This window comes from Phymastichus coffea, unplaced genomic scaffold, assembly GCF_024137745.1.
Source record: "Phymastichus coffea isolate CEN01 unplaced genomic scaffold, Cenicafe_Pcof_1.1 PCOF00051, whole genome shotgun sequence".
Lineage (NCBI taxonomy): Eukaryota > Metazoa > Arthropoda > Insecta > Hymenoptera > Eulophidae > Phymastichus > Phymastichus coffea.
In genome coordinates this window covers 510,700-532,646 of record NW_026706862.1, presented here as the reverse complement: position 1 = coordinate 532,646, position 21,947 = coordinate 510,700, and the positions used below count along the sequence as shown (strand labels likewise).

Genomic DNA, 21,947 nt, shown 5'->3' with positions numbered 1-21,947 from the left:
CGAAATTGACACGCTTTTTTCGGTCTTGGCTTATGCGGCAGCTTCCATTGGGATGATTGAGCTTTGTTTTTCATGTCATAACTATAAATTCATGATTCATCATCAGTTATGACCCTCTGGAACATATTTGCGTCGTGACGGACCGTGTCCAACATCTCCTGAGCAATATTAACGCGATGTTGTTTTTGGTCGAAATTGAGCAATTTTGGCATGAATTTTGCGACTACCCGGCTTATGCTCAAATCATTGATTAAAATCGAATGGCACGAGCTAATCGATATGTTTAGGTCCTCAGCAACAGTGATTCGATGATTGTCCCATACTATTTTCTTTACTTTAGCAATGTTTTCGTCTGTTGTTGAGGTGCTCAGGCATCCGGCACGCTCTTCGTCGTTCACATCTTCTCGCCCCTCTGAGAACATTTTGCACCACCGATAAACATTGCTTTAGTCCAAGGTAGCTTCACCATATGCCACAATCAACATTCGAAATGAGTCCGCGCAATTTATTTTGTTTTTCACACAAAATTTTATACAAATTCTTTGATCCATTTTTTAGAATAGGCAAAAATCGAAGACGAGCCAAAACACATCCAAGCAAAACAGCTGGAAAAAATCAACTAAACAAATCAACTAACTAGGCTACAAAAAAAATCAAAAACCAAATCTACGTAGCCAGCGAAAATTAAAAATTTGCGATTCTTTTTGAACAGATCTCGTATTGTGCTCTTTGGGTAGATGGGAATTTTTCGGACCATACGTTTATAACTTGCTTGATCGTAAAAAGTAAGGATACTCGAAAGAAGACTTCGTTGTACGAACGAACAGCCTTGTCGCTACGCCGCGGTTTAGGTTTAGGAAATTATTTAGTTATTTGGTATTAGGTCCGTTCACTCTAACGGTTAAGAAAAAGCGGCGGAACACCGCTTTCCCTATATGACTTTACTCTGGCTACAGAAAAAGTTTCGAGTTTGCACGCGAAGTTTCTCGTTTGGTGACGAGTATTTTCACACACTAGCGGAGAGCGTTACGACGTGCAAGAAGGATGACCAAAATAAGAGTGTACGTCCAAGCTTGCTCGCTCTTTCATACTGTTCTCAAACAATGCACTTTATTTATATATATGCTTAAGCTCCTTAATAGATTTGACAATAGCAGCATCCATAATGTTATTCATCATAATTCGTTAAATGTTGTTTATGTCCGATGTCAATGTTTCCGTATTTTACAATTGCCCTCCTCAAATAAAATTGCATATGAATATACAAAATTTTTTTGATTTAAATAAAAAAAACGTAAGATCGACTTCAGACACAACAAACTATATACATTATTGATCCGCTCCCTATTTACAATAATATTAGTTACTACCTAAAAAAATTATAGAAAAGTTATATAACAAAATAAATGAAAACGGATTATAAACATCAATATCCTGTCTGATCGTAGGATCGCTTAGACCATACTTTTACTGCTGTATATAAATAGGAGTTATCTTTTGGAAATTTAGTTGATGTGTCATCATGCCAAAAATTAATTCTTTTACTCAAACATATCCAGTGGTATCGACTCAGAATGTAGCTATTCAAGCTTCTTCGTGTGTGGATACATGCTTTGAGGTGCTACCAGTTCTTGTGCGTGATTATTTACGCATCGGTGATGAGGTAAAGATCGACTCCATTACGCCATTCATGTCTGACAATACCGGTTTCTACAAAGCTGGTACTTACACCGAGACAATCACCGCATCAAAAAGCACGCAGACTCCGAAGTCCAAGGTCCTCGAGCATACGAATCAATACCACACTATCAAGGGCCATGACCTCCGCATTTTCATGACATTATAATGTGTATCTTCACCACTACAGACTACAAGATCAAGCTTCTAAACGGGAAGATATAGATAATTCTGGCGGATTTCCAGCTTGGATAAAAAAAAATCAAGCAGAAAAATTAATTAAATAAATTATAAGTTGTCAATATATATAAATATATATGTTATATATAATAATATATTCGTTTAATTTAATTCTAGTTAAGTTAAAATTAAGCTTGGCCTATAAAAAAAACTTTATTTCTTCTTGTACATGACATATAATACATTATACACTATTTATACTTCTTTATTCGTATATGGTTTTAAACTGGTCGCATGAAATTGTACTTTCTCGTGCCCTTTCTCATCAGATAATATATACAGGGTGTCCAAAAAGTAACGATACACCTGAGAAATTTTCTAAGCCGATTATTTTTTTAAGCAGGTGAAGGTTGTTCTTGAAGTAACTTTTTACGAGGAATCCGATGGTAACCTTGGATTTGACCTTGAACCTCATTTTCAAGGTTATTTTGAGGTCAACTTCATTTTTTTAAATGGAAACCCCTATTTTTCATGGCGGAATCGGAAAGAGCGGAAAATTTTACGTCCAGATATGTATTGAGGTATGAGGTTGAGGTAACCCCTAGAGGTCAACTAGAGGTCAAAGTATGAATACTTAAAAATCTCGCGAATTCAGTGGTTAAACAAACAAACAAAAGGATAACCCCAGGTAACTTTCAACGGTGCTCTTTAATTTGTCCTTGAACCTCATTTTCAATTATTTTATGTTATTTTGAGGTCAACCTCATTTTTTTTAATGGGTACCCCTATTTTTTATGGCGGAATCGAAAAAAGTGAAGACTCTCACGTATGGATGAGTTGAGGTTTGAGGTTAATGTGACCTCTAGGGGTCAGATGAAGGTCGAACTGTGGCTTTGTAATAGTACCGGGATTTTAGTGGTACAAGGAAGCAAATAAAGGTCATGGAAACCCCCATTTTCGACAGCGGCAATCGAAAGAGCGGAAAATTTCACATCCAAATATCTACTTAGATCATAAGTCAAGGGCGAACTTAAAGTTTAAGGTCAGTCGAAGGTCATCCAAACTTAAAGACGCCCTAAAATTTTTTAAAGTTTTTTTCATAATGGAGAAGGGTATTTATTTAGTAATTGCCCATCGGAGATCCGTGACCTTGAATTTAACCTTCAACCTCATTATCAAGGTTTTTTCAAGATTAATTTTTTTTACTTTTAGCGTTACCCAGGAACAACGACGTGGACGTAGTAAAATCTGTCCCTTTAGGGTGCTTTATTTTCGTGAGTTCCCCTCGCCTCTCACGATCGGGGTGCTTGATTTTCGTGAGTTCCCCTCGCCTATCAACAATGATTTTTTACGCTTATTTTCTTAATAACTTGATTAGCCGGTTAAACTTTTTAAGGTTACTATCCCATACCTATTCTTTGAAAATCCACTAACAATTTCACTTGGTTCTATCCATAGGAAATGTACTATGCCTAACTTTATCGTTTTGAGCTTATTCTTCGGGACAATTGCATTTTCAAAAATTAATATTTAAAAAAGCAACATATTTGAAAAGATTTTACCATTCGAAAATCTCCATAAAGCATTAGTGCATTAGTCGGACTGTAGTAGAACTTTTTTGTAAAAGTACTCAAATTATAATTTTCATTTTTTGAAAACATTTATTTGGGTTGCAAACTTTTTGTTTTTAATTCTGATTGATTTTTGAGTAAATTTCGATTCGCTGACTTAAAATGGAACGCCTCACTAAACGAGAAAGAATATCACTTCTTATGATGAGAGGCTGGGGTGGAGTAGAAAGATCTTACAGGGCAGTGAGAAATCTTTTTAATGAGACATTTCGGGTTAATAGAACTCCAATTGCTGTGTCTACTGTTCAGAATACTATTTCAAGGTTTGTAAATTTTGGCCATGTCAGAAATCTACCTAAGTCAGGCAGACCACGCTCAGCAACAAATGAAGAGAATTTATTAAATGTTCTATTATCATTCACTGAAAATCCACATAATTCCATCCGCAGAGTTGCTCAAGAGCATGACATAAGTACATCGTCCGTACATATCATTTTAAAAACAGCAAAATTCCATCCGTTTAACGTACACCTGGTTCACAAGTTGAATGAAGACGATTTCGATCGTCGTGTTGAGTTTTGTGAAGATATGATGGCACGCATAATTGAAAATCCAAATCTTCCATCAAACATAGTTTTCTCTGATGAAGCAACTTTTCAACTTGACGGAACATTAAATCGACATAATTGCAGGTACTGGGCTGCGGAAAATCCACACTGGATGCGAGAAGATAAATCGCAATATCCGCAGAAGTTGAATGTTTGGGCTGGAATAGTGAATAATCGAATCATAGGGCCATTCTTTATTGATGGTAACTTAAACGCTCAAAATTATCAAGAGATGCTTCGTAATCAAATAGTTCCAGCAATTAGAGAAATAGTCGGAGACAACTTCGAAAATACATGGTATCAGCAGGATGGTGCTGCAGCTCACTATGGACGATGACCTACGAGGTGTGTTCAAAAATTAAGGTGACTTTGTATTTTGAAGAAAAAATATTTATTTATTTATCAATATTTATGTTGTCCCCTTCAAAGTAATCCCCCTCAGATACAATACACTTATGCCAACGGTTTTTCCAATCCTCAAAGCACTTCTCATAAGCACTTTTCGGTATAGCCTTGAGCTTTTCCAGCGATGCAGTCTTTATCTCTTCAATCGTTGCAAATCTCCGTCCTTTTATAGGTCTCTTTAGTTTTGGGAACAAGAAAAAGTCACATGGGGCCAAATCCGGTGAATATGGTGGCTGAGGCATGATTGTGGTGTTGTTTTTGGCCAAAAAATCTCTCACAAGCAAAGATGAGTGAGCAGGGGCATTATCGTGATGCAAAAGCCATGAATTGTTTTTCCACAATTCTCGGCGTTTTCTTCGTATTGCTTCTCGCAAATGGCGCATAACTTCAAGATAATACTGTTTATTGACCGTACATCCATATGGTAAGAACTCCTGATGCACCACACCATGGTAATCGAAGAAAACAGTGAACAAAACTTTGTCATTTGATCGGACTTCGCGTGCTTTTTTCGGTCTTGGCTGATCTGTGCTCTTCCATTGGGACGATTGGACTTTGGTTTCGATATCATAACCATATACCCATGATTCGTCACCAGTTATGACCTTTTTGAGTAAATCTGGGTCGTCGTTGAAGTCATTCAATAATTCTTGAGCGATGCTCATGCGACGGTTCTTTTGGTCAAAATTTAGCAATTTCGGAACAAACTTCACTGACACTTCATGCCCAAAACGTTAGAAAAAATTTGATGGCAAGAGCCAAGCGATATACCAACATCCTCAGCAACTTCTCTGATAGTGATTCGACGATTTTCCAGAACAATTTTCTTCACTGCTTCAACGTTTTCATCAGTTGTTGACGTGCTTGGGCGTTCAGAGCGAGGCTCGTCATTGGCATCTTCCCGGCCATCTTGGAAGAGTTTGTACCACTTGTAAACATTTTTTTTACTCAGAACAGTTTCACTGTATGCCACCGTCAACATTTCAAGTGTTTCGGAGCACTTTATTTTATTTTTTACACAAAATTTGATGCAAATCCTTTGATCCATATTTTTCGATAGCAAGAAATTGCCGAGCACGCAAAACACTTATAACCTTTACCTCACAACCAAACGAAAAATGCTATATACTTGAAACTTGGTACAGATGTTCGGGAAGAGTGTACTAACATAAGAAAACAAAAAAATCGATAATCGAAAGTACGTTGCCCGTAAAATTTGAAAAGTCACCTTACTTTTTGAACACACCTCGTATGATGGGTGACTACTCGTGCGAGGCGAGTTTGTCCCGTGCGAAGGCCTTTCAACAGTCGAGCGGCCTTTGACTCGGGCGGAAATCAGGCTCTCGGGCACCCCGTCCCGTTCGTGCGTCAATGGGATATTCGATCGGACGTATATATTTATCCGTAATCAGTTATATATAGAATAAACAATGGGGAAGCATATGGATACCCTCGAGTGCGTTTAATAATACTTATAAAATTTATTGATTAAAGCTCGAGTACATGAATAAATGATAGAGTGAGAATAGAAAAAGATATAAATAAATATAGACGCGTGTTCTTCGCCTCGCGTTGTCTATAATTTATAAACTATATGGTACTCACTTATTTTTTAAATAGTGTTACTGACAATCGGTCCTTTTTATATTCATATTATTTCCTATTTATTGGACCTCTCTCCTTTCTGTTTGCAAGCGGATCGTATGGTCCGTTATATGTATGTATATTATAATTATGTGTCCAGTGGATTAAGATATTTTCTTCGATCCTAATAGCGTGAACAAATTTCCTGTATAACGGTTGTGTTTCCTGGGGTTTTTATTAACACTAGCACTCTGCTGACGTGATCTGAATTGAATTATTTTATTAATTGAAATTGAATTGAATTAATTGAAATTGAATTATTTTATTAATTGAAAATTTAATTGAAAGCTTCAAAGCTTTCAATTAAATTTTCAACTAATAAAATAATGACGCCGAATAACATGGACAAATCAAACTTAATTTATATTTTAGTCGGCGAGATAAACTCTATAATGCGGCCTAGTAGCTCTGTTGCTCAGTCCTGACTGACTATTCAAGCCTCCATTGTTTTCACCGGTTTATTATATATTTTTTGTCCCTCACATTCCGTCTCTCTCTCGCACATATGCTTTAGACGTTTGCACTTCTCGAATCGGCTCGTATTACTTAGCTAAGCTGCGACAGCATGCTGCAGCAGCGTGAATCAGCCTCTGCCGCTCATTCCCACCGAGCCGCGCACACGAATACTGCTAGCTATAGCGTTTTATTGCTATGTCCGAACGGAATTCTCGAGAGCGAAATCTTAATCGTAAAATATAATTATAACATAATGAAACGTCACGTAACAATCTAATATACGGTTTATAATTGCAATCTCCATCTCAAATTTCTCTTGTACTTGAGTGATTTTTTCGTTAATATCTCTAACCTCCGCTCCAATTAATCCAGATAAGATAACTTCCGCACCTTCGTGGAAGTGTCTCTACAACCATGTACGGTTTGCTCGTGCAAAAAATTGAGGTATTTTTGTAGGACTGTATAGTCTTCATCCGCTCACCCCACTATATTTATAGCAAAAGAATAAAATCCCTTTCTATATCGTCCATGATTTATTGGTCTGTCTCCGTCGATAACTAAAAATCCATCATTTTTAGTTATCGACAGAGGTGGTTATCGACCACGTTATGGATATGGTCCGTCTCTCTAAAATTTTGCTTTAAACTTCTCAAAAGACATATCCGAGTTAAAATGATCATTGTAAATATGTTTAATATTCCCGTCATCTTGGCGAAATAAAACTGGTAAATTCACATTGTCTCGAATGAAATGCTTCGGAATTCGTTGAGCATACTATTCACAGTGATAGAAATATCTACTTTTTTATGTCTTCTCATACCGAAGAATGCTCTTACGTTATCTTGCTTCTCTGTGGCTATATTATCAAAAATCATGATAGAATTTGGTCGTGTTTTATCTGGTGAAACAACTGTCTCGTGCTCGCTGAAAGCATAATACTCTATACCATTAATAAGCTATAATAAGTCTTTCAAAAATTTATATTTGGGCTGATGAAGGGATTTTGAGTAGACATACGAAGTGTGTTCAAAAAGTAAGGTGAATTTTTGTTTTTATGAAAAAATATTGATTTATTCATCAATATTTATGTTGTTCCCTTCAAAGTAACCTCCCTCAGATATAATACACTTGTGCCAACGTTTTTTGCAATCCTTGAAGCACTTCTAGTAAGCATTTTCTGGTATAGTCCTTCAGTTCTTCCAGCGATTTTTTGTTTATGAGGTGTGTTCAAAAAGTAAGGTGAATTTTTAAATTGGGCGGGTTACGTAGATTCAATCATCGATATTTTTTTATTATGTTGGTATACATGTCTCTCATATATGCTCACAGTTTCAGCCAGTTTGTATGTTTACTTTTTTTTGCGAGACAGAAACGTTAGACGTGTTTTTTGTGCTCAGCGATTTTCTGCTGTCGAAAACAATGGATCAAAAAGTTTACATAAAATTTTGTCTAAAAAATGGAATGAAATGCTCCAAAACACTTGAATTGTTAACAGTGGCATACGGTGAGTCAACTTTAAGTCAAAAAAATGTTTACAAGTAATATAAGCTCTGTTAAGATGGTCGAGAAGGCACCGACGACGAACCTCGCTCTGGACGCTCCAGCACTTTAATAAAGTGAAAGTATTGAAGAAGTGAAACAAATAGCGTTAAAAAATTGTCGAATCACTATTAAAGAAATGACTGAAGACGTCGGCATCTCCATTTGGCTCGTGCCATGCAATTTTTTCCGAAGTTTTGGGCATGAAACATGTAGCAGCAAAATTTGTTCCGAAATTGCTTTATTTTGAACAAAAGGACCGTCCAAGGAACATCGCTCAAGAGCTGTTAAATGACGTCAATAATGATCCTGATATGCTCAAAAGAGTTCGAACTGGTGACGAATCATGGGCTTATAGCTATGACGTCGAAACTAAAGCCCAATCATCCCAATGAAAGACTCCTGAAGAGCCAAGATCGATAAAGGCACGTCAAGTTCGATCAAATGTCAAGGTTTTGCTCACTGTTTTCTTTAATTATGAAAAGGGCCGGCGGTAAAAGTAAAATAAATATACCATGTATTTGACCTATTTCCGGTAAATTTTGTGGAGCGCTTCGTTTTTAAAATCTATTATTTGCTGCTTGAAGAGCCACTGGAGCTTTGACCGGGGAGCAGCTTCAATAACGAAAGCTGTGAACAGCGCTAAAGCTGCTTAAAATGAGTTGAAAGATGCTCAAAGATATAACAAAACTATGGAAGCTATTGCTATAGGTAAATGTCTTTATCTAAAGCCTCATAGTAAAAGTTATGGTCTCCACCTCAAACCACATGTGAACGAACAAGGTTTAAGAAAAATAAAAACTTTATAATAGTTTTTCCTAAACGTGCTCTAACTGATTTAGATATAAAAAAACGTGCTAAAATACTAAAAATTGCAAATTTTCGAGGTGTTTTCTTACGTAGCAATTTACTATTCGATGAACCTTACTATCAAGAATCAGCTGTTATCAATTTAGATGACAAAAATGAATCAGGTACGCACTGGGTGGCATATAAAAAGAAAGGTGATGAAGTTACATACTTTGATAGTTTTGCTGATCTTCAACCTTCTATAGATTTATTACTCTATCTCAAAGTCAAAAGAGTCACATATAACAATGTGAGATATCAAGATTTCAATACCTATAACTACGAACATCTTTGCCTAAACTTTCTTTCGAATAAACTATAAATAAATGTATTGAATGAGAAAACAGTCATTTAATAAAAAACGATGATGTAGAATATACTAACGTTGAGTTTGTCAGGAAATTCATTAGTTCTTAAAGCAAAGATCTTACTACCTTGAGGTGGCGAGTCGGCTTTCTTGTTGTCGATTCAGCTGGAATCACAATTATTTTACGCCGAACAGCCTTGATTAGTGTCTTCTTTGGCACAGGTCTCTGTAAAATATTAAAATATTAATTAATTTTAATTAAAATAAATGCATAAAATGTATAACATTTGTAATAAATAGAAGTGTTTTTTACCTTAGTAGACCAATCCATTGCCTCATATTGTTGCAAAATTTCTAGCGAAGGCATCGATGATGTCGTAAACGCAGATGTGGAAGATGTGGCAGACGCAGATGTAGACGTCGTAGACGACGCAGACGTCGCAAATGCAGACGTCGTAGCCGACGATGACAACGTCACCGATGCTGAAGATGATGATGATGTTGATGAGGGCGACGCTGAAGAGGACGATTTTGCCGGATCTATTCATTTTTTTATTTTGTCTGCTAATTCATCCTGCTCAGTCTTGGTCAGCTCGGCTTTTCTCTTCCGCTTAATCGTCTTGTTTTTTTTTCCCATTATTTGCGCGCGCTTCTGGCGACAAAGCTGCGCCCTCACTCGATCTTCTACGGTCTTCTCAATTTGATAGGCTAATTGCGCGACCAGCCTTTCGGTCAATGATTCTTTGATCCACTGAAAAATAAAAATTCTGTATAAGTACATATATAGAATTAAATAATAATAATAATTATAATAAACTTACTTCATGAACAACCACAATTATTTGTGTGAGTTGGGCAGCGTGCTGTGTGTTGCCTGCACACCTAAGTAACTGAAGGATTAGAGGGGATTCAAGCAAGTATAGCTCTCCTCCATGGAGAGAGAGAAAGAACCAAAATATCTCCTCTATGAGAGAATGGTCCCAAGCCACGCTAAGCTAGAGTGTGGAAGAGAGAGAGAGAGAGAGAGAGAGCCAGAATAAAAGCATACATTTACTACTATAGCAGCGCATTCTCAAGCCAGAATTATAGACAGTATGCGCTCTCCTCCTCCTCTGCGCGCTCGGGCCCTATACGAAATGTATGTGTATATAGCTAATATACAATATAAGCATCCTCTAAGGTACATGTGGCAATGACTCTAGTGGTAGAGCGCTAGCCTGCCAACCCAGAGGACGCCGGTTTGATTCTCCGATCTGTCTCTTCATTTTTTTTAATTATCGTATTATTTCAATTATCATATTATTAGACACCGCTTCCTAAAGACTTTCAAAATCAGCATACACAACAAACGGTACTACGTACTCATTTTTAACGTTTTCAAATTGTAAACATTTATCTTTCCACTGGGAAGCATAATTTTACGCATATTCAGATTTTTACATGCGATCTCATGCGTTTTCAATCTCTGTTCAGTTCGAAAATAGTGTAAGCAACGACCGCATATGTACGACTTACTTCTGCGAAATGACAACTTTCGATACATCAATTGAGATAAGTCTTTTATCCAAACATAGTGCACTTTGTAAGGTATACTACGATGTTCCAATTGCTCTTCGTTCACATCAGCATTAACATCGATATAATAATTTTCCACTAGAAGAAGGTTCACGTGCTTTTCTTTTTTCTCATCGGTCAAATGTTGCGGCAAAACCTTGTAAAACCCATTATTCAAATTTAAAAAGTACACTTTCACTGAAACGTCGTTTTGTTTTCTAAATTTCTTTCGGGTGTACCAAATATGATAGATTTTTGAAATTATATTTATCTTGATGAGCACTATACCCAGGGACACGACATGCATTCTTTGCAACTGGATGTAACGCTGAAAGGATGGCCCATTTGAAACATTCGTTGTCGTTGTTCCGCACATTCACTTAGGCACTATGTCATCTAATATGCTCGAGCAATTCAACGTAAGAACCAGCCCTCATAGGATTGTACTTGCTGATATTTACGGGTAAGTTTAATATAACACGAAGAGACCAGCCTGAGCCTTGCTCTTGAAATTCTTCTGTGCTCTTACTAATTGGTTCTAAAACGTTTTCAATTAACCACTCGTCTATGTTTATAGTTAGATATATCGGTGCCACCTTCGTATTGAAATGTTTGACATCGATCGTTTCATCGGAATTATTCTTTTCGTCTGCATACTCGGCATCTATTACAGAATTCACTTTTAAAGAACTATGTTTGTTCAAGATCTCCTTAATTTGAGCATGGAATAATGGTTTAGCATACCTTAAAAACGTATTCAAATCCAGATGTTTCAGATTGGTTATTACACCAGCCTTTATACTGCTTTTAAACGCACTATTGATGTCGTTCTCTCGAACTGTTGAGTTTTAAACTGGATTGACAACAGATAGTGTAGTAGTAGTACTAGCCGGTTCGAAACCTTCCTCAAACTACATTTAAAATAAAGAGAGGTTCATACATTGATTGTTCTCTATGCTAGCTCACAACAAGTTCCGCAATCGATGAAGTGGCAATAGGGGGCTTAGCTGCTTGCAGCTTCTGTCTGCCAACCACGATCAAGTTAGGCGAATCAGAAAGCTCATCAGCTTTGCGCAAAGCCAATGAACTCAGTATCATCCACGTTTCAATGTTGTGATGTTTGTATCACTTATAAATAATAATTTGTACTCCCGTATCTAGTATGAATAAGATTTCAAGGAAAGTCAGACTATACCCTAGTTTTTTATGGTAAGAATTGTCCCATAAGCAGAGCTAAAATCTTCCTTGTAGAGGATATAATTCGGCCCAAGTTTCTTATAGCGCGAGATGTTCTATAAGTTTAGCTCGAATTATAGGAAAGGAAAGGTCTTGCTCAGTTAATCACAATGAGAGAAAGAACTTAGGTATTAGCCAAGTTTATTCAGACTCATGCGCTCATTTTGCAAGGCTAGAAGTGAATGCCAGCCTGTGCAGTAGTGGGCGTATTTATACACAAATTTTCCCGCCTATTTTCGCAGGAGCGTTTTCTTTGAGAAGTTTTCGAATATTCGAGAAACATTTGCGAATTTTAAGAAATGAGTTTTCTTAATTTACAAGTAAATAAACATTAATAATGAGCTTTCAACACATGTGAACTTTACAGAATTCGTTATTTGTTGATTTAGTGTAATTTACAATTATCGTAAATAGTGTCGTCAAAAGTTATTAATAAAGTTAATTAATGTAATATTACCATATTTACAATGGAAAATTATTAAATTTTTACATAACCTTATAGTTTATTAATTTTAGAAGTATTTTTTAAAAAGAAATATTCAAATTAGTTAATAACATTTGAATTATAATAAATTTTCATATTTTTAACGGCTTTTTCTATAACCTTATAAGGCAATGATTAGATTAATTATCTAAGATTTATAAATTATAAAGTTGTCATTATTAAGTATAAAATTAACACTTTCGTTCTATATACAACTTATTGTTTAAATAAATTATTAATTGTTTATTTATTAATAACAGTTATTATTAAGCTGTTATCAATGAAACCAATTCTTACTCATGTTAATTTCTTATTCATTTTGCATTTGGACTATTTACATTTTTCTAATATTCATATTTTTAGTGTAATAAATAAATTAACTTTGCATATTAAAATTCATTATTATTTAATAATTAAACGCAATTCGTATGACTATATTCGAAATCTACGTACTAAAATCTATATAAGAAATACTTTGTTATATCAAAATTATCTCTAATTAACATATTTTTCTTAAATAACAAAAATCATTATATCTATATCTATTACTTTGTGACGTCACGTTCCTTATTTTGGTTATAAAATTAGACTCTTGTACTAATACAATCAAATAATTGGTGAGGTGGCGCCGTTTAATGTGCTGATTTGAGTAAACAGATAGATGCGTTTGACGGGTTGCGGTGATTCAGTAATGTAATAAACTAGCTCATAGATAGGACCGTTACAATGTCTTTGACACTAGCATGACCAGATTTCGCCAGACGATGTGCGTGCAAAAGCAACAAGGCTATGTTCGTGAAATACTGAGCCATCATGCTAATTACTTAAATGAGCAGATTTGATAAATCCATCAAGTTATATTCACTACTTGTCAATGATGATTGACTGGCAAAATTAAGGAGACGGTGAACGATTGTGATTGATCGAAAAATTATAATGGTGGTAAAAAAAATGTTATTTCAAGCAGAAGAGAATCTGGTTGATTAGAAAAAAAAATTGGTGGGAAATCAACAAGTGCAAGCTCAGCATAGAAAGGCATTCATTCGACTGTATTGACGTAGTTGTTGATTCCATAGTTATTACGATGGATTTTGTTGTAGCCGTACAGAGCTTCAAAACTTCCTTGAACGAATTCGTATTCAAGAAAATTGCTGTTTGTCCTCTGGAAGAAGATCCAACTCCATTGGTGCTTCTGTTTAAACCACCTTATCCATGGGAGTGGTTATTAAAGAAAAATCAGTGCGAAAACCGATGGTTAGCGAGAAATTTTCATGGTGTTCCGTGGAAATCTGGCGATTTACCGTCCAATGACCTTGGAAAAATAATGAAAAAACACATTATGGAGCAACTATTTTTATCAAAGTTCTTAAAAAAAGAAAATGGCTGAGAAATTTGTTGACCAATGCACAGTAAGTTTCTTTTTGTCACGTATCATCGTAAAAAGAAAAGAAATGATATCTAATGATTATTTTTGCTTCTTTTTTTTTACAGAACGACTATAGTTAACGTTGAAGAATTAGGTTATCTATCACTCAAGAATCTTTCAAACAATAGGATTTCCGTATACAGTAACAACAACGCGTATCTATCAAATCCACCATGTTCCTTTAAAAACGCGCTGGCTATCAGCAAATGGATGCTCGCTCACAAAAGTGGTGATGATATGTAATTCCGATTTTATTTAAGTTTGAAATAAATAAAAAATTAACGTATCGATCAATCCTCGTTTTTTTACTCACTTATTTATATATATATGGGACGATCCATGTCAACCGGATCACTGCTATGTCCAAAATTTGATGTGACTAAAAAAGTCGTGCAACGACTCATTTTAAAGCTTAGGATATCTACTTTCTGATGCTGTGTGCGCCTTTGCAAAATCCAACATGGCGGCTCCAATATGGCGGCTACAAGAGACAAACTCGTAAACAAAAAATTTTATTTTTTAAATTTTTAGTAATAAATGTTAAAAAAATTAATATTCCATATTTTTTTATGAAAATCTGGCTCATTTCCTACAAAAAAGTAACAGAGACCATTTTCGCTAAAATGAAAAATTAAAAAATTATAATTTTTTGAAAATTTTCAAAAATAAAAAACTTTGCGATTTTTTTACTCAGAAGGAAATGACTTTGAAAAAAAAATTTAAGGAACAAAATTGCTTGAAATTCATCAAAACACAAGTGTAAATTTTTTCGAATTCCTTTGAGCGATTTTTTGCTTTTTGGATTTATCGGATTGTTTGAAAAATTAAAAAACTTCCCAAGATCTTTTACAAAAATTCATACGTAGTCTACGACTAATTATAAGAACTTTTTTTTAAATTAGTTGGTCTATTTTAGCTTGTTCTTTCTACGCCTTTTATTTTCGGAAACGACAGTCTTTTTCAAGATAGTCGTTTTTCTGATATATTGGGTGGTACTCAGCATCGGTAGAAACTCAGTAACGGTCCTTCTCAGGATAGTTATTGAGATAATTTTCCAGGTTTGTGCGGAACATCGGTGGTCAATTTCCAACAGTCCTTTTCAGAATAGTTGGTGTATTTCCTACTTGTTTCATTTCTTTTAATTTTCTTATTTTATTTCCATTGTTTTTACAAGTACGTATTCACATCCTAACTGTGGACATGGCTGATTCGTCACAAAATCTCCATTCTAAGAGATGTTGTAACCCACTGTGTAAAGATGGTCATGTGGGTAAAAACTTGCGGAATATTTCGCAAGGTATTTTTTGTCCTATCCAAATTTGCATCCACTATCAAAAATTTGTCACACTTGCAGAAAAAGTATTTATAACTCTCATAAAGATCTTTCTTTTGAAGGTAATAGTCGAGATTACATGGAATTCGATGACTCCTTGAATGAACCTCCGAATAAAGGAATACGCGAATCCTGCAGTAAAAATGATAGTATAGAGGACATGAAATTTGATGATTCCTTGGAATAACTTGCATGCAAATCTAGAGAAGAACAGTTAGAAGAACTCTTGAATGGCCTTAAAAAGAAATTCCTAAGTTTATCTGAAAATGATCCAATGCGTACGTCTATTCTCACTATAGCTCCTGATTGTTGGAGCATTCGTACAATCATGGAAGAATTTAAATGTTCTTATAGACTGGCAAAAAACTCTAAGGATTTGAAAAATTCTGGTGGAGTATTATCAGTACCACCTTTCAAAAGGGGAAAAAATATAGATGAAGAAACTGTATCGAAAGTTATTGAATTTTACGAAAATGACACAAACGGTCGCATTATGCCGCTTAAAAAAGAAGTTATCAAGGTCAAGATAGATGGTGTGATAGTTTCTAAACAAAAACATTTACTACTGTATGATGTTAAAGTTTTACAGTTCATGTTCAAGGAGAAATATCCAGAACATCTTATTGGATCATCTAAGTTCGCAGAGCTGCGTCCTAAATGGTGTGTTTTAGCTGGATCATCAGGAACACACAGCGTTTGCATATGCATGACTCACCAGAATGTTAAACTAATGTTAGATGCTATAAATCTTAAATTTTTGAGCAGGGATTCTGAATTTCAATTATGTGACTACAAAGATTGTTTTAAATTCATTCAGTGTAAGAAACCTACAACTGATTTTCATTAGCTACAGTGTAACAAATGTCCTAATACTAAGAAGCTTTCCGACTTCCTTTTGGAATTATTGAAAAAAAATAAAATCGAACAAGTTATATTCAGCACTTGGCAATCTACTGATCGCTGTACCCTCAATAAAGAATGTCTTCCCTCAGATGAATTTATAGAAGTATTGTGTGATCGCATCAAAGTTCTCATTACGCATAGTTTTATATCAAATGAACAAACAAAATTTATATCTGATAAAAGAGAAAATTTAAAAGAAAATGAAATATTGCTACACTGTGATTTTGCGGAAAATTATGCATACGTGGCTCAGGATGCCGCTCAAGCTTTCCATTATAACAATGACCAATGTTCGGTTTTTACTGTTGCATTTTACTATCGCTCCAATACCGAATTAAAACATCACAACATGATTTTATTATCAGATTGCACAACCCATGATGCAACAGCAGTTTATTTAATGCAGCAGAAAGTGATACCGATAATTAAAATGTTGTGTCCAAAAAGTACAAAAATTTATTATGCAGGGTGTCTCAGACCACCCGTCCACCCCCCAAAGTGTGCCGAAAAAGTTTTTTTTTTCAAAAATTGATAACGCAATTATATATAAATCGAGTACGCTCTATCGATTGGACGTAAAATCAACTTCCGGTTCCAACCGGAAATGGCCTATTCAGACCGGAAGTGCATGAAAATCCATTTTTTTAAATGGAACATGCACACTTTTTTTCAGATTCAGATTCTACGGTAAAAAATATGAAAATTTCATAAGAAGAATTTTTTGAAAAAAGTTGATATTTGACCTCTAATTGACGTCTGAAGTCTGTAATCCACCAGTTTGTACTCAAGCTGCGAATATGCACGTTTTAACAATGGAATAGGATAATGTGGCTCCTCTAAAACGTTTTCGGGGTCGCTGAGTCCGAATCCAAAGTGAGTTTGATCTTATCAGGTCATTTTGAGGTCAATTCAAGGTCATTTAGAGGTAAAACAAAAAAAATATTAGATTTATAAAGAATGAAGTACTTTTAAAATTTTAGCCTTAATATTACAAAAATATGAATCTCGTCGTTTTTTCATTTATTCTTGTTATTATTAATCTATGTATTTACATAGCGTACTTTTATGAAATTAGGGGAAATGAAATTCCAAAACAAATTAGTTTAGCGAGATAAAAATCTTTATTCTCAAAACATAAGAGATTTCGTTACAGTAGCAACATTTGTTTATAATAACATAAATAATAATAATTTGTTTTAATTTAATAAATTACGTAGGCTTTAAAAAATCAGCATACTTTATCGAATGTTATGTATTTCAAACTCTGCGATCGCGTTATACAAGATAGATCTTAAAAAGCAGCTTTGAAAATTTTCGCCAACGACTTGTGTTTTGCAACTAGTCAATCCGCCAAAGAGATGAGTTTCACAGATCTGTTCTATTTTCGGATGAATGTACCTTCAAGAGTGATGCAGAAGTTAATACGTGGAATTGTCGTTATTGGTGACCACAAAATCCCCGGAAAACCTCCCGCTGCAGTTACGGCGTGACATGTGGTTTCAGCAAGATGCATGTCCTGCACATACGGCACATATCTGCCGAAATAGTTTGAATCGTATGTTCCCCAATAGGTGGATTGGAAGGTTTGGTCTTGTCAATTATCCACCTCGATCCCCAGATCTGACTATTCTGGATTACTATTTGTGGGGAAGAGGAAAGGACATAGTTTACCAAGAACGTCCGACAACGAGAGCCAATATGGTTGGCAGAATCACGGATGCAATTCGGTCGCTGCAGGCAGCAGAAATAAGAAGAGCTGTTGATAATTTCCAAAGAAGAGGTCAAGCATGTATTTTTCAAGGCGGAGCGCATTTTGAACATTAAAGTTATAAATCTTATTAATTATTGTCAAATCTTCACCGTCTATTTTCGCACAGTTATTTCAGCGTTATTCATAAAAAAATTTTATTTACAGAACAATAGAAGACAAAATCTAATTATGTTATAAAAATTTTCACTATGTTAGATTCTAATAAAACAAATTATCATTATTTATGTTATTCGAAAACCTCTTAGAGGAGCCACATTATCCTATTCCATTGTTCAAACGTGCATATTCGCAGCTTGAGTACGAACTGGTGGATTACAGACTTCAGACGTCAATTAGAGGTCAAATATCAACTTTTTTCAAAAAATTCTTCTTACGAAATTCTCGTATTTTTTACCGTAGAATCTGAATCTGAAAAAAAAGTGTGCATGTTCCATTTAAAAAAATGGATTTTCATGCACTTCCGGTCTGAATAGGCCATTTCCGGTTGGAACCGGAAGTTGATTTTACGTCCAATCGATAGAGCGTACTCGATTTATATATAATTGTGTTATCAATTTTTGAAAAAAAAAAACTTTTTCGGCACACTTTGGGGGGTGGACGGGTGGTCTGAGACACCCTGTATATATGTATGTATATATATATATATATATCAGAAACATAAAAAAACCATATTTCCAAAATTTTCAATTAACTTCAAAAAAGATTTTTTTATCAAAATAAAATATAACACTAAAATATAAAATAGTAGATTAAAAGAGAAAAAAAGTACACAAACATTTTTTAAAAATAATAGGCACTTTATAAAAAAAAAAGAACAAATTTACGCAAAATAAGCATGAATACGCTTCGTAATACTTTGATGACATATTAGACAATCATGAAATCTTGATGCACATTCCATGAATACAGCGATATGACCACAAGTTAAAAAGAGTACAGCAATCCTAGCATCCAACATATCTTACATCTAGTAATTTCAAGTTAACGCAAAATATTGACTATCTCGCTGCGACTATTCAACCCTTTCGCTAATTTTATTCATTTTTTCATTCTGTTTGTCAATACTTTTCTTATGATCGCGTAAAAGTTCTTCATAAACAGATACCATCCTAATGGCTGCATTCAATTCGTTTTCTGATGCACATTTCTCCTTCAAATGTAAGTTAGAAAAAAATTTTGTAATAAGACTCGTCATCGATGACAACGCAGACTCGTCTGTACATGCATGTGGGTTAGCAGTAGGTACGCAGACCGTTGCACGCGCTGGCTCTTTCCACGTCGGTACTGCTCAATACTCGAGCTTATACCGTTCACAATCATCTCTACTTCTTCGAGGATGTATTGGTACGGGGCTCGATCCGATCGGCACATTGCCGCAACTTCTCTTGCGAATCAAAAGGCAGCAGCCAGCCCATCACTGATGTTCCGTCACAGGGTCATCACCTTCTTCCCAACAACAGATTTCCTATATATTATAGATTATAGATTTCCTATAGATTATAGATTATCTATAGTCAATCTTGTTGACGCTCATTGTAGAATCCTCGTATCACCTTTTTCTTTCTTTCTTTCACACTTTACACGCTACGTAAAACACGCTCGATGCGAATACTACTGCTAATGAGATTCAGATTACTTTTATAGCGAACGGCTGAGATTTTCGCCTCCATTAAAAAAAATCCATACATGCCATACATTCCATACATTCCATAAATTTCATTAAAAAATTGCAACCCTTGCATATATTACAGAAAAAAGTCGATATTTTTAACATTTAAAAAAAATATATTTTCAAAATTTACCTAAAAATTATCATTTTGATTCAATTAAATAATTGAAAACAAATTAAAAAAAAATTTTGTTATTACGGAGAATCAAACCTTTGCTCCGAACATCCGCATGTCAACGCTCTACCGATTGACTTATGACAACTCTTAGCGGTGGAGTACGTGCAGACTATATTACTTATTGATTTAGCATAAGAAAAAAATTATTATCAATTGTCTTTAATACAATGAATATAATTTAAGAGATACCTATCTTATATTTACCTGCTGCTTCAGCTGAAAAGAAATATAAAATGGATAAATACAAAAGAGCAAGATTACAGTTTATTAATAATTATCTTTTCTTTGTTCGTACGTTATCATATATATATACTCGTATATATGCTCCTAAAAGTGTTGTTTTATAATTAATATATTAGTTTCATCAAATTTAAGAATAATTTTTAATACGAAGGAGTTTTAAACGTGGACAAGAAGAAGTGGCCCTGAAATGGGTCGATTACTGCTTGACAGTGATAAGAAAAAAAGCGCACGCATGATTGCAGAGATAAAAATTATTATTATTATCATCTTTAATATAACTTAAAAGATACTTACCGTATATTTATCTGCTGCTTCCGCCGAAAAAAAAAATAATAGGGTTGAATAAAAACAAACTCAAGGTTACAGTTTGTCATATATATATTATCATATATATTATCGTTTTTTGTTTGTTCATACTTTTAGCACTGAAAAGTGCTGTTTTTTCATTATAAATTTATTATAAAATTTATTATAAAGTTATATATAATAATCGATGATATCAAGAAATGAGCCGATGCAGCTTGCCACTGTTAACGGCTCGTTATCGCCTGCGGGTCGTCCGTTGCCATTGACCGATTTAAATGCCTTGCATGTTGAGTGAAAAAAGGCGCAAGTACGATCGCGATCACGTATTAATACACTTTATCGTCTCTGCTCCGCACTAATCACTATTATTTCTCTAGTTATTCCCACCACTAAGTTTCAAATACTCAACCATTACCGACGTTTCCATGCTTCCGATCATCATCGACGGTGCACGCGTAAGTTATATATATATATACATATATATGTATATTAATTTTTAATATATATTATACACAATATAACAATATGTATAAAATTATATATTTAATATATAATTTTTAATGTACTTTTATATATAAATAATTTTTTCCTATATAGTTTTTTTACAGATCTGATGATGACGTGGAGATCGTGTGCCAACTTATCGTCACGTGTCCACTACCACCACCGTTACGCGTGACACACATTGACCTGGTAACGCCTCCAGCACCCGTCATAGACCTTGCGACGCCTCAACCGCTTTTGGTGCATTTCGTTTCACCAGAGGAGCAAGAGCAACGAGGAAAGGTATGAATTTTTTTTCCAATACAAATAATACTTCTTTTTTCTAATTAGGGGTAGTTTATTAGAAATTTCTTTTGTTTCTTCGGGCAGGTCGATGATCACGACGACGACACCATGCTTGATTGCGAGGGCTGAGCCTGCGTATACTGCGCCGCTAGTCGTTGTAGTCGGCGACCGCAGTGGGTGGAATCTTCACCACAGCGCGGGAGCAGGTAGTACGTAGATCGGACCAGACCCGTCAGACATGTCGTGCGTCGATTATTTCAATCGAGGTCGCCAATTCCTCACAATAGCCCCGTAGGATTATCCACATCTGGGAACATCTCAGATATATTGTGCAATCTCGTTATCGCGGGGAAAGAAAGACTGTCGCTCATGAATGACCCAGCTGACGGCGCACCACGCTATAAAATAGGAAAATTTTTCCCCGCGGATAATGACGACCACAACGATGACGATACGATGACGATGACATAGGGAATCAGTATAATGAGCTGATACCCCTCTGAGCTGAGGCCTCTTTTGTTTACCTACTCGTACCCTTAAGTACTTTGTTGACAAATCATACACGATTTTAATAATTGTTTAATTCGTTTATCCAGTGTTGGTATGAAAAATTTTTCTTGTACAATTTTATATATTTTAAATGAGCCAATATGACCGTATGTATTATGCTCATCCGTAATAAAACTAGCAAACATACTTTCTGGAATCACTTTTTTATTCATTGAATTCACTACTTTGTATAAAATGTCGATTTTCATTTTATAATTTCTAACAACTGTTTCTTCGTTATTTAGTATTCTATCTTTTATTACAAGCGTT

General features: G+C 35.0%; 1 protein-coding gene across 1 annotated transcript in view; it reads left to right on the top strand.

The window, feature by feature from the left end:
* Window positions 1–21,628, top strand: part of LOC131665447 (nuclear receptor subfamily 2 group F member 5-like) — a 134,810-nt gene extending 113,182 nt beyond the window's left edge. Inside the window, exons 2-3 of the mRNA XM_058937328.1 lie at window positions 20,937–21,125; window positions 21,213–21,628. Coding sequence (XP_058793311.1) covers window positions 20,937–21,125; window positions 21,213–21,257 — 234 coding nt within the window. The 3' untranslated portion in view covers window positions 21,258–21,628. The remainder of the gene's footprint in view (window positions 1–20,936; window positions 21,126–21,212) is intronic.
* The last annotated feature ends 319 nt before the right edge of the window (window positions 21,629–21,947 follow it).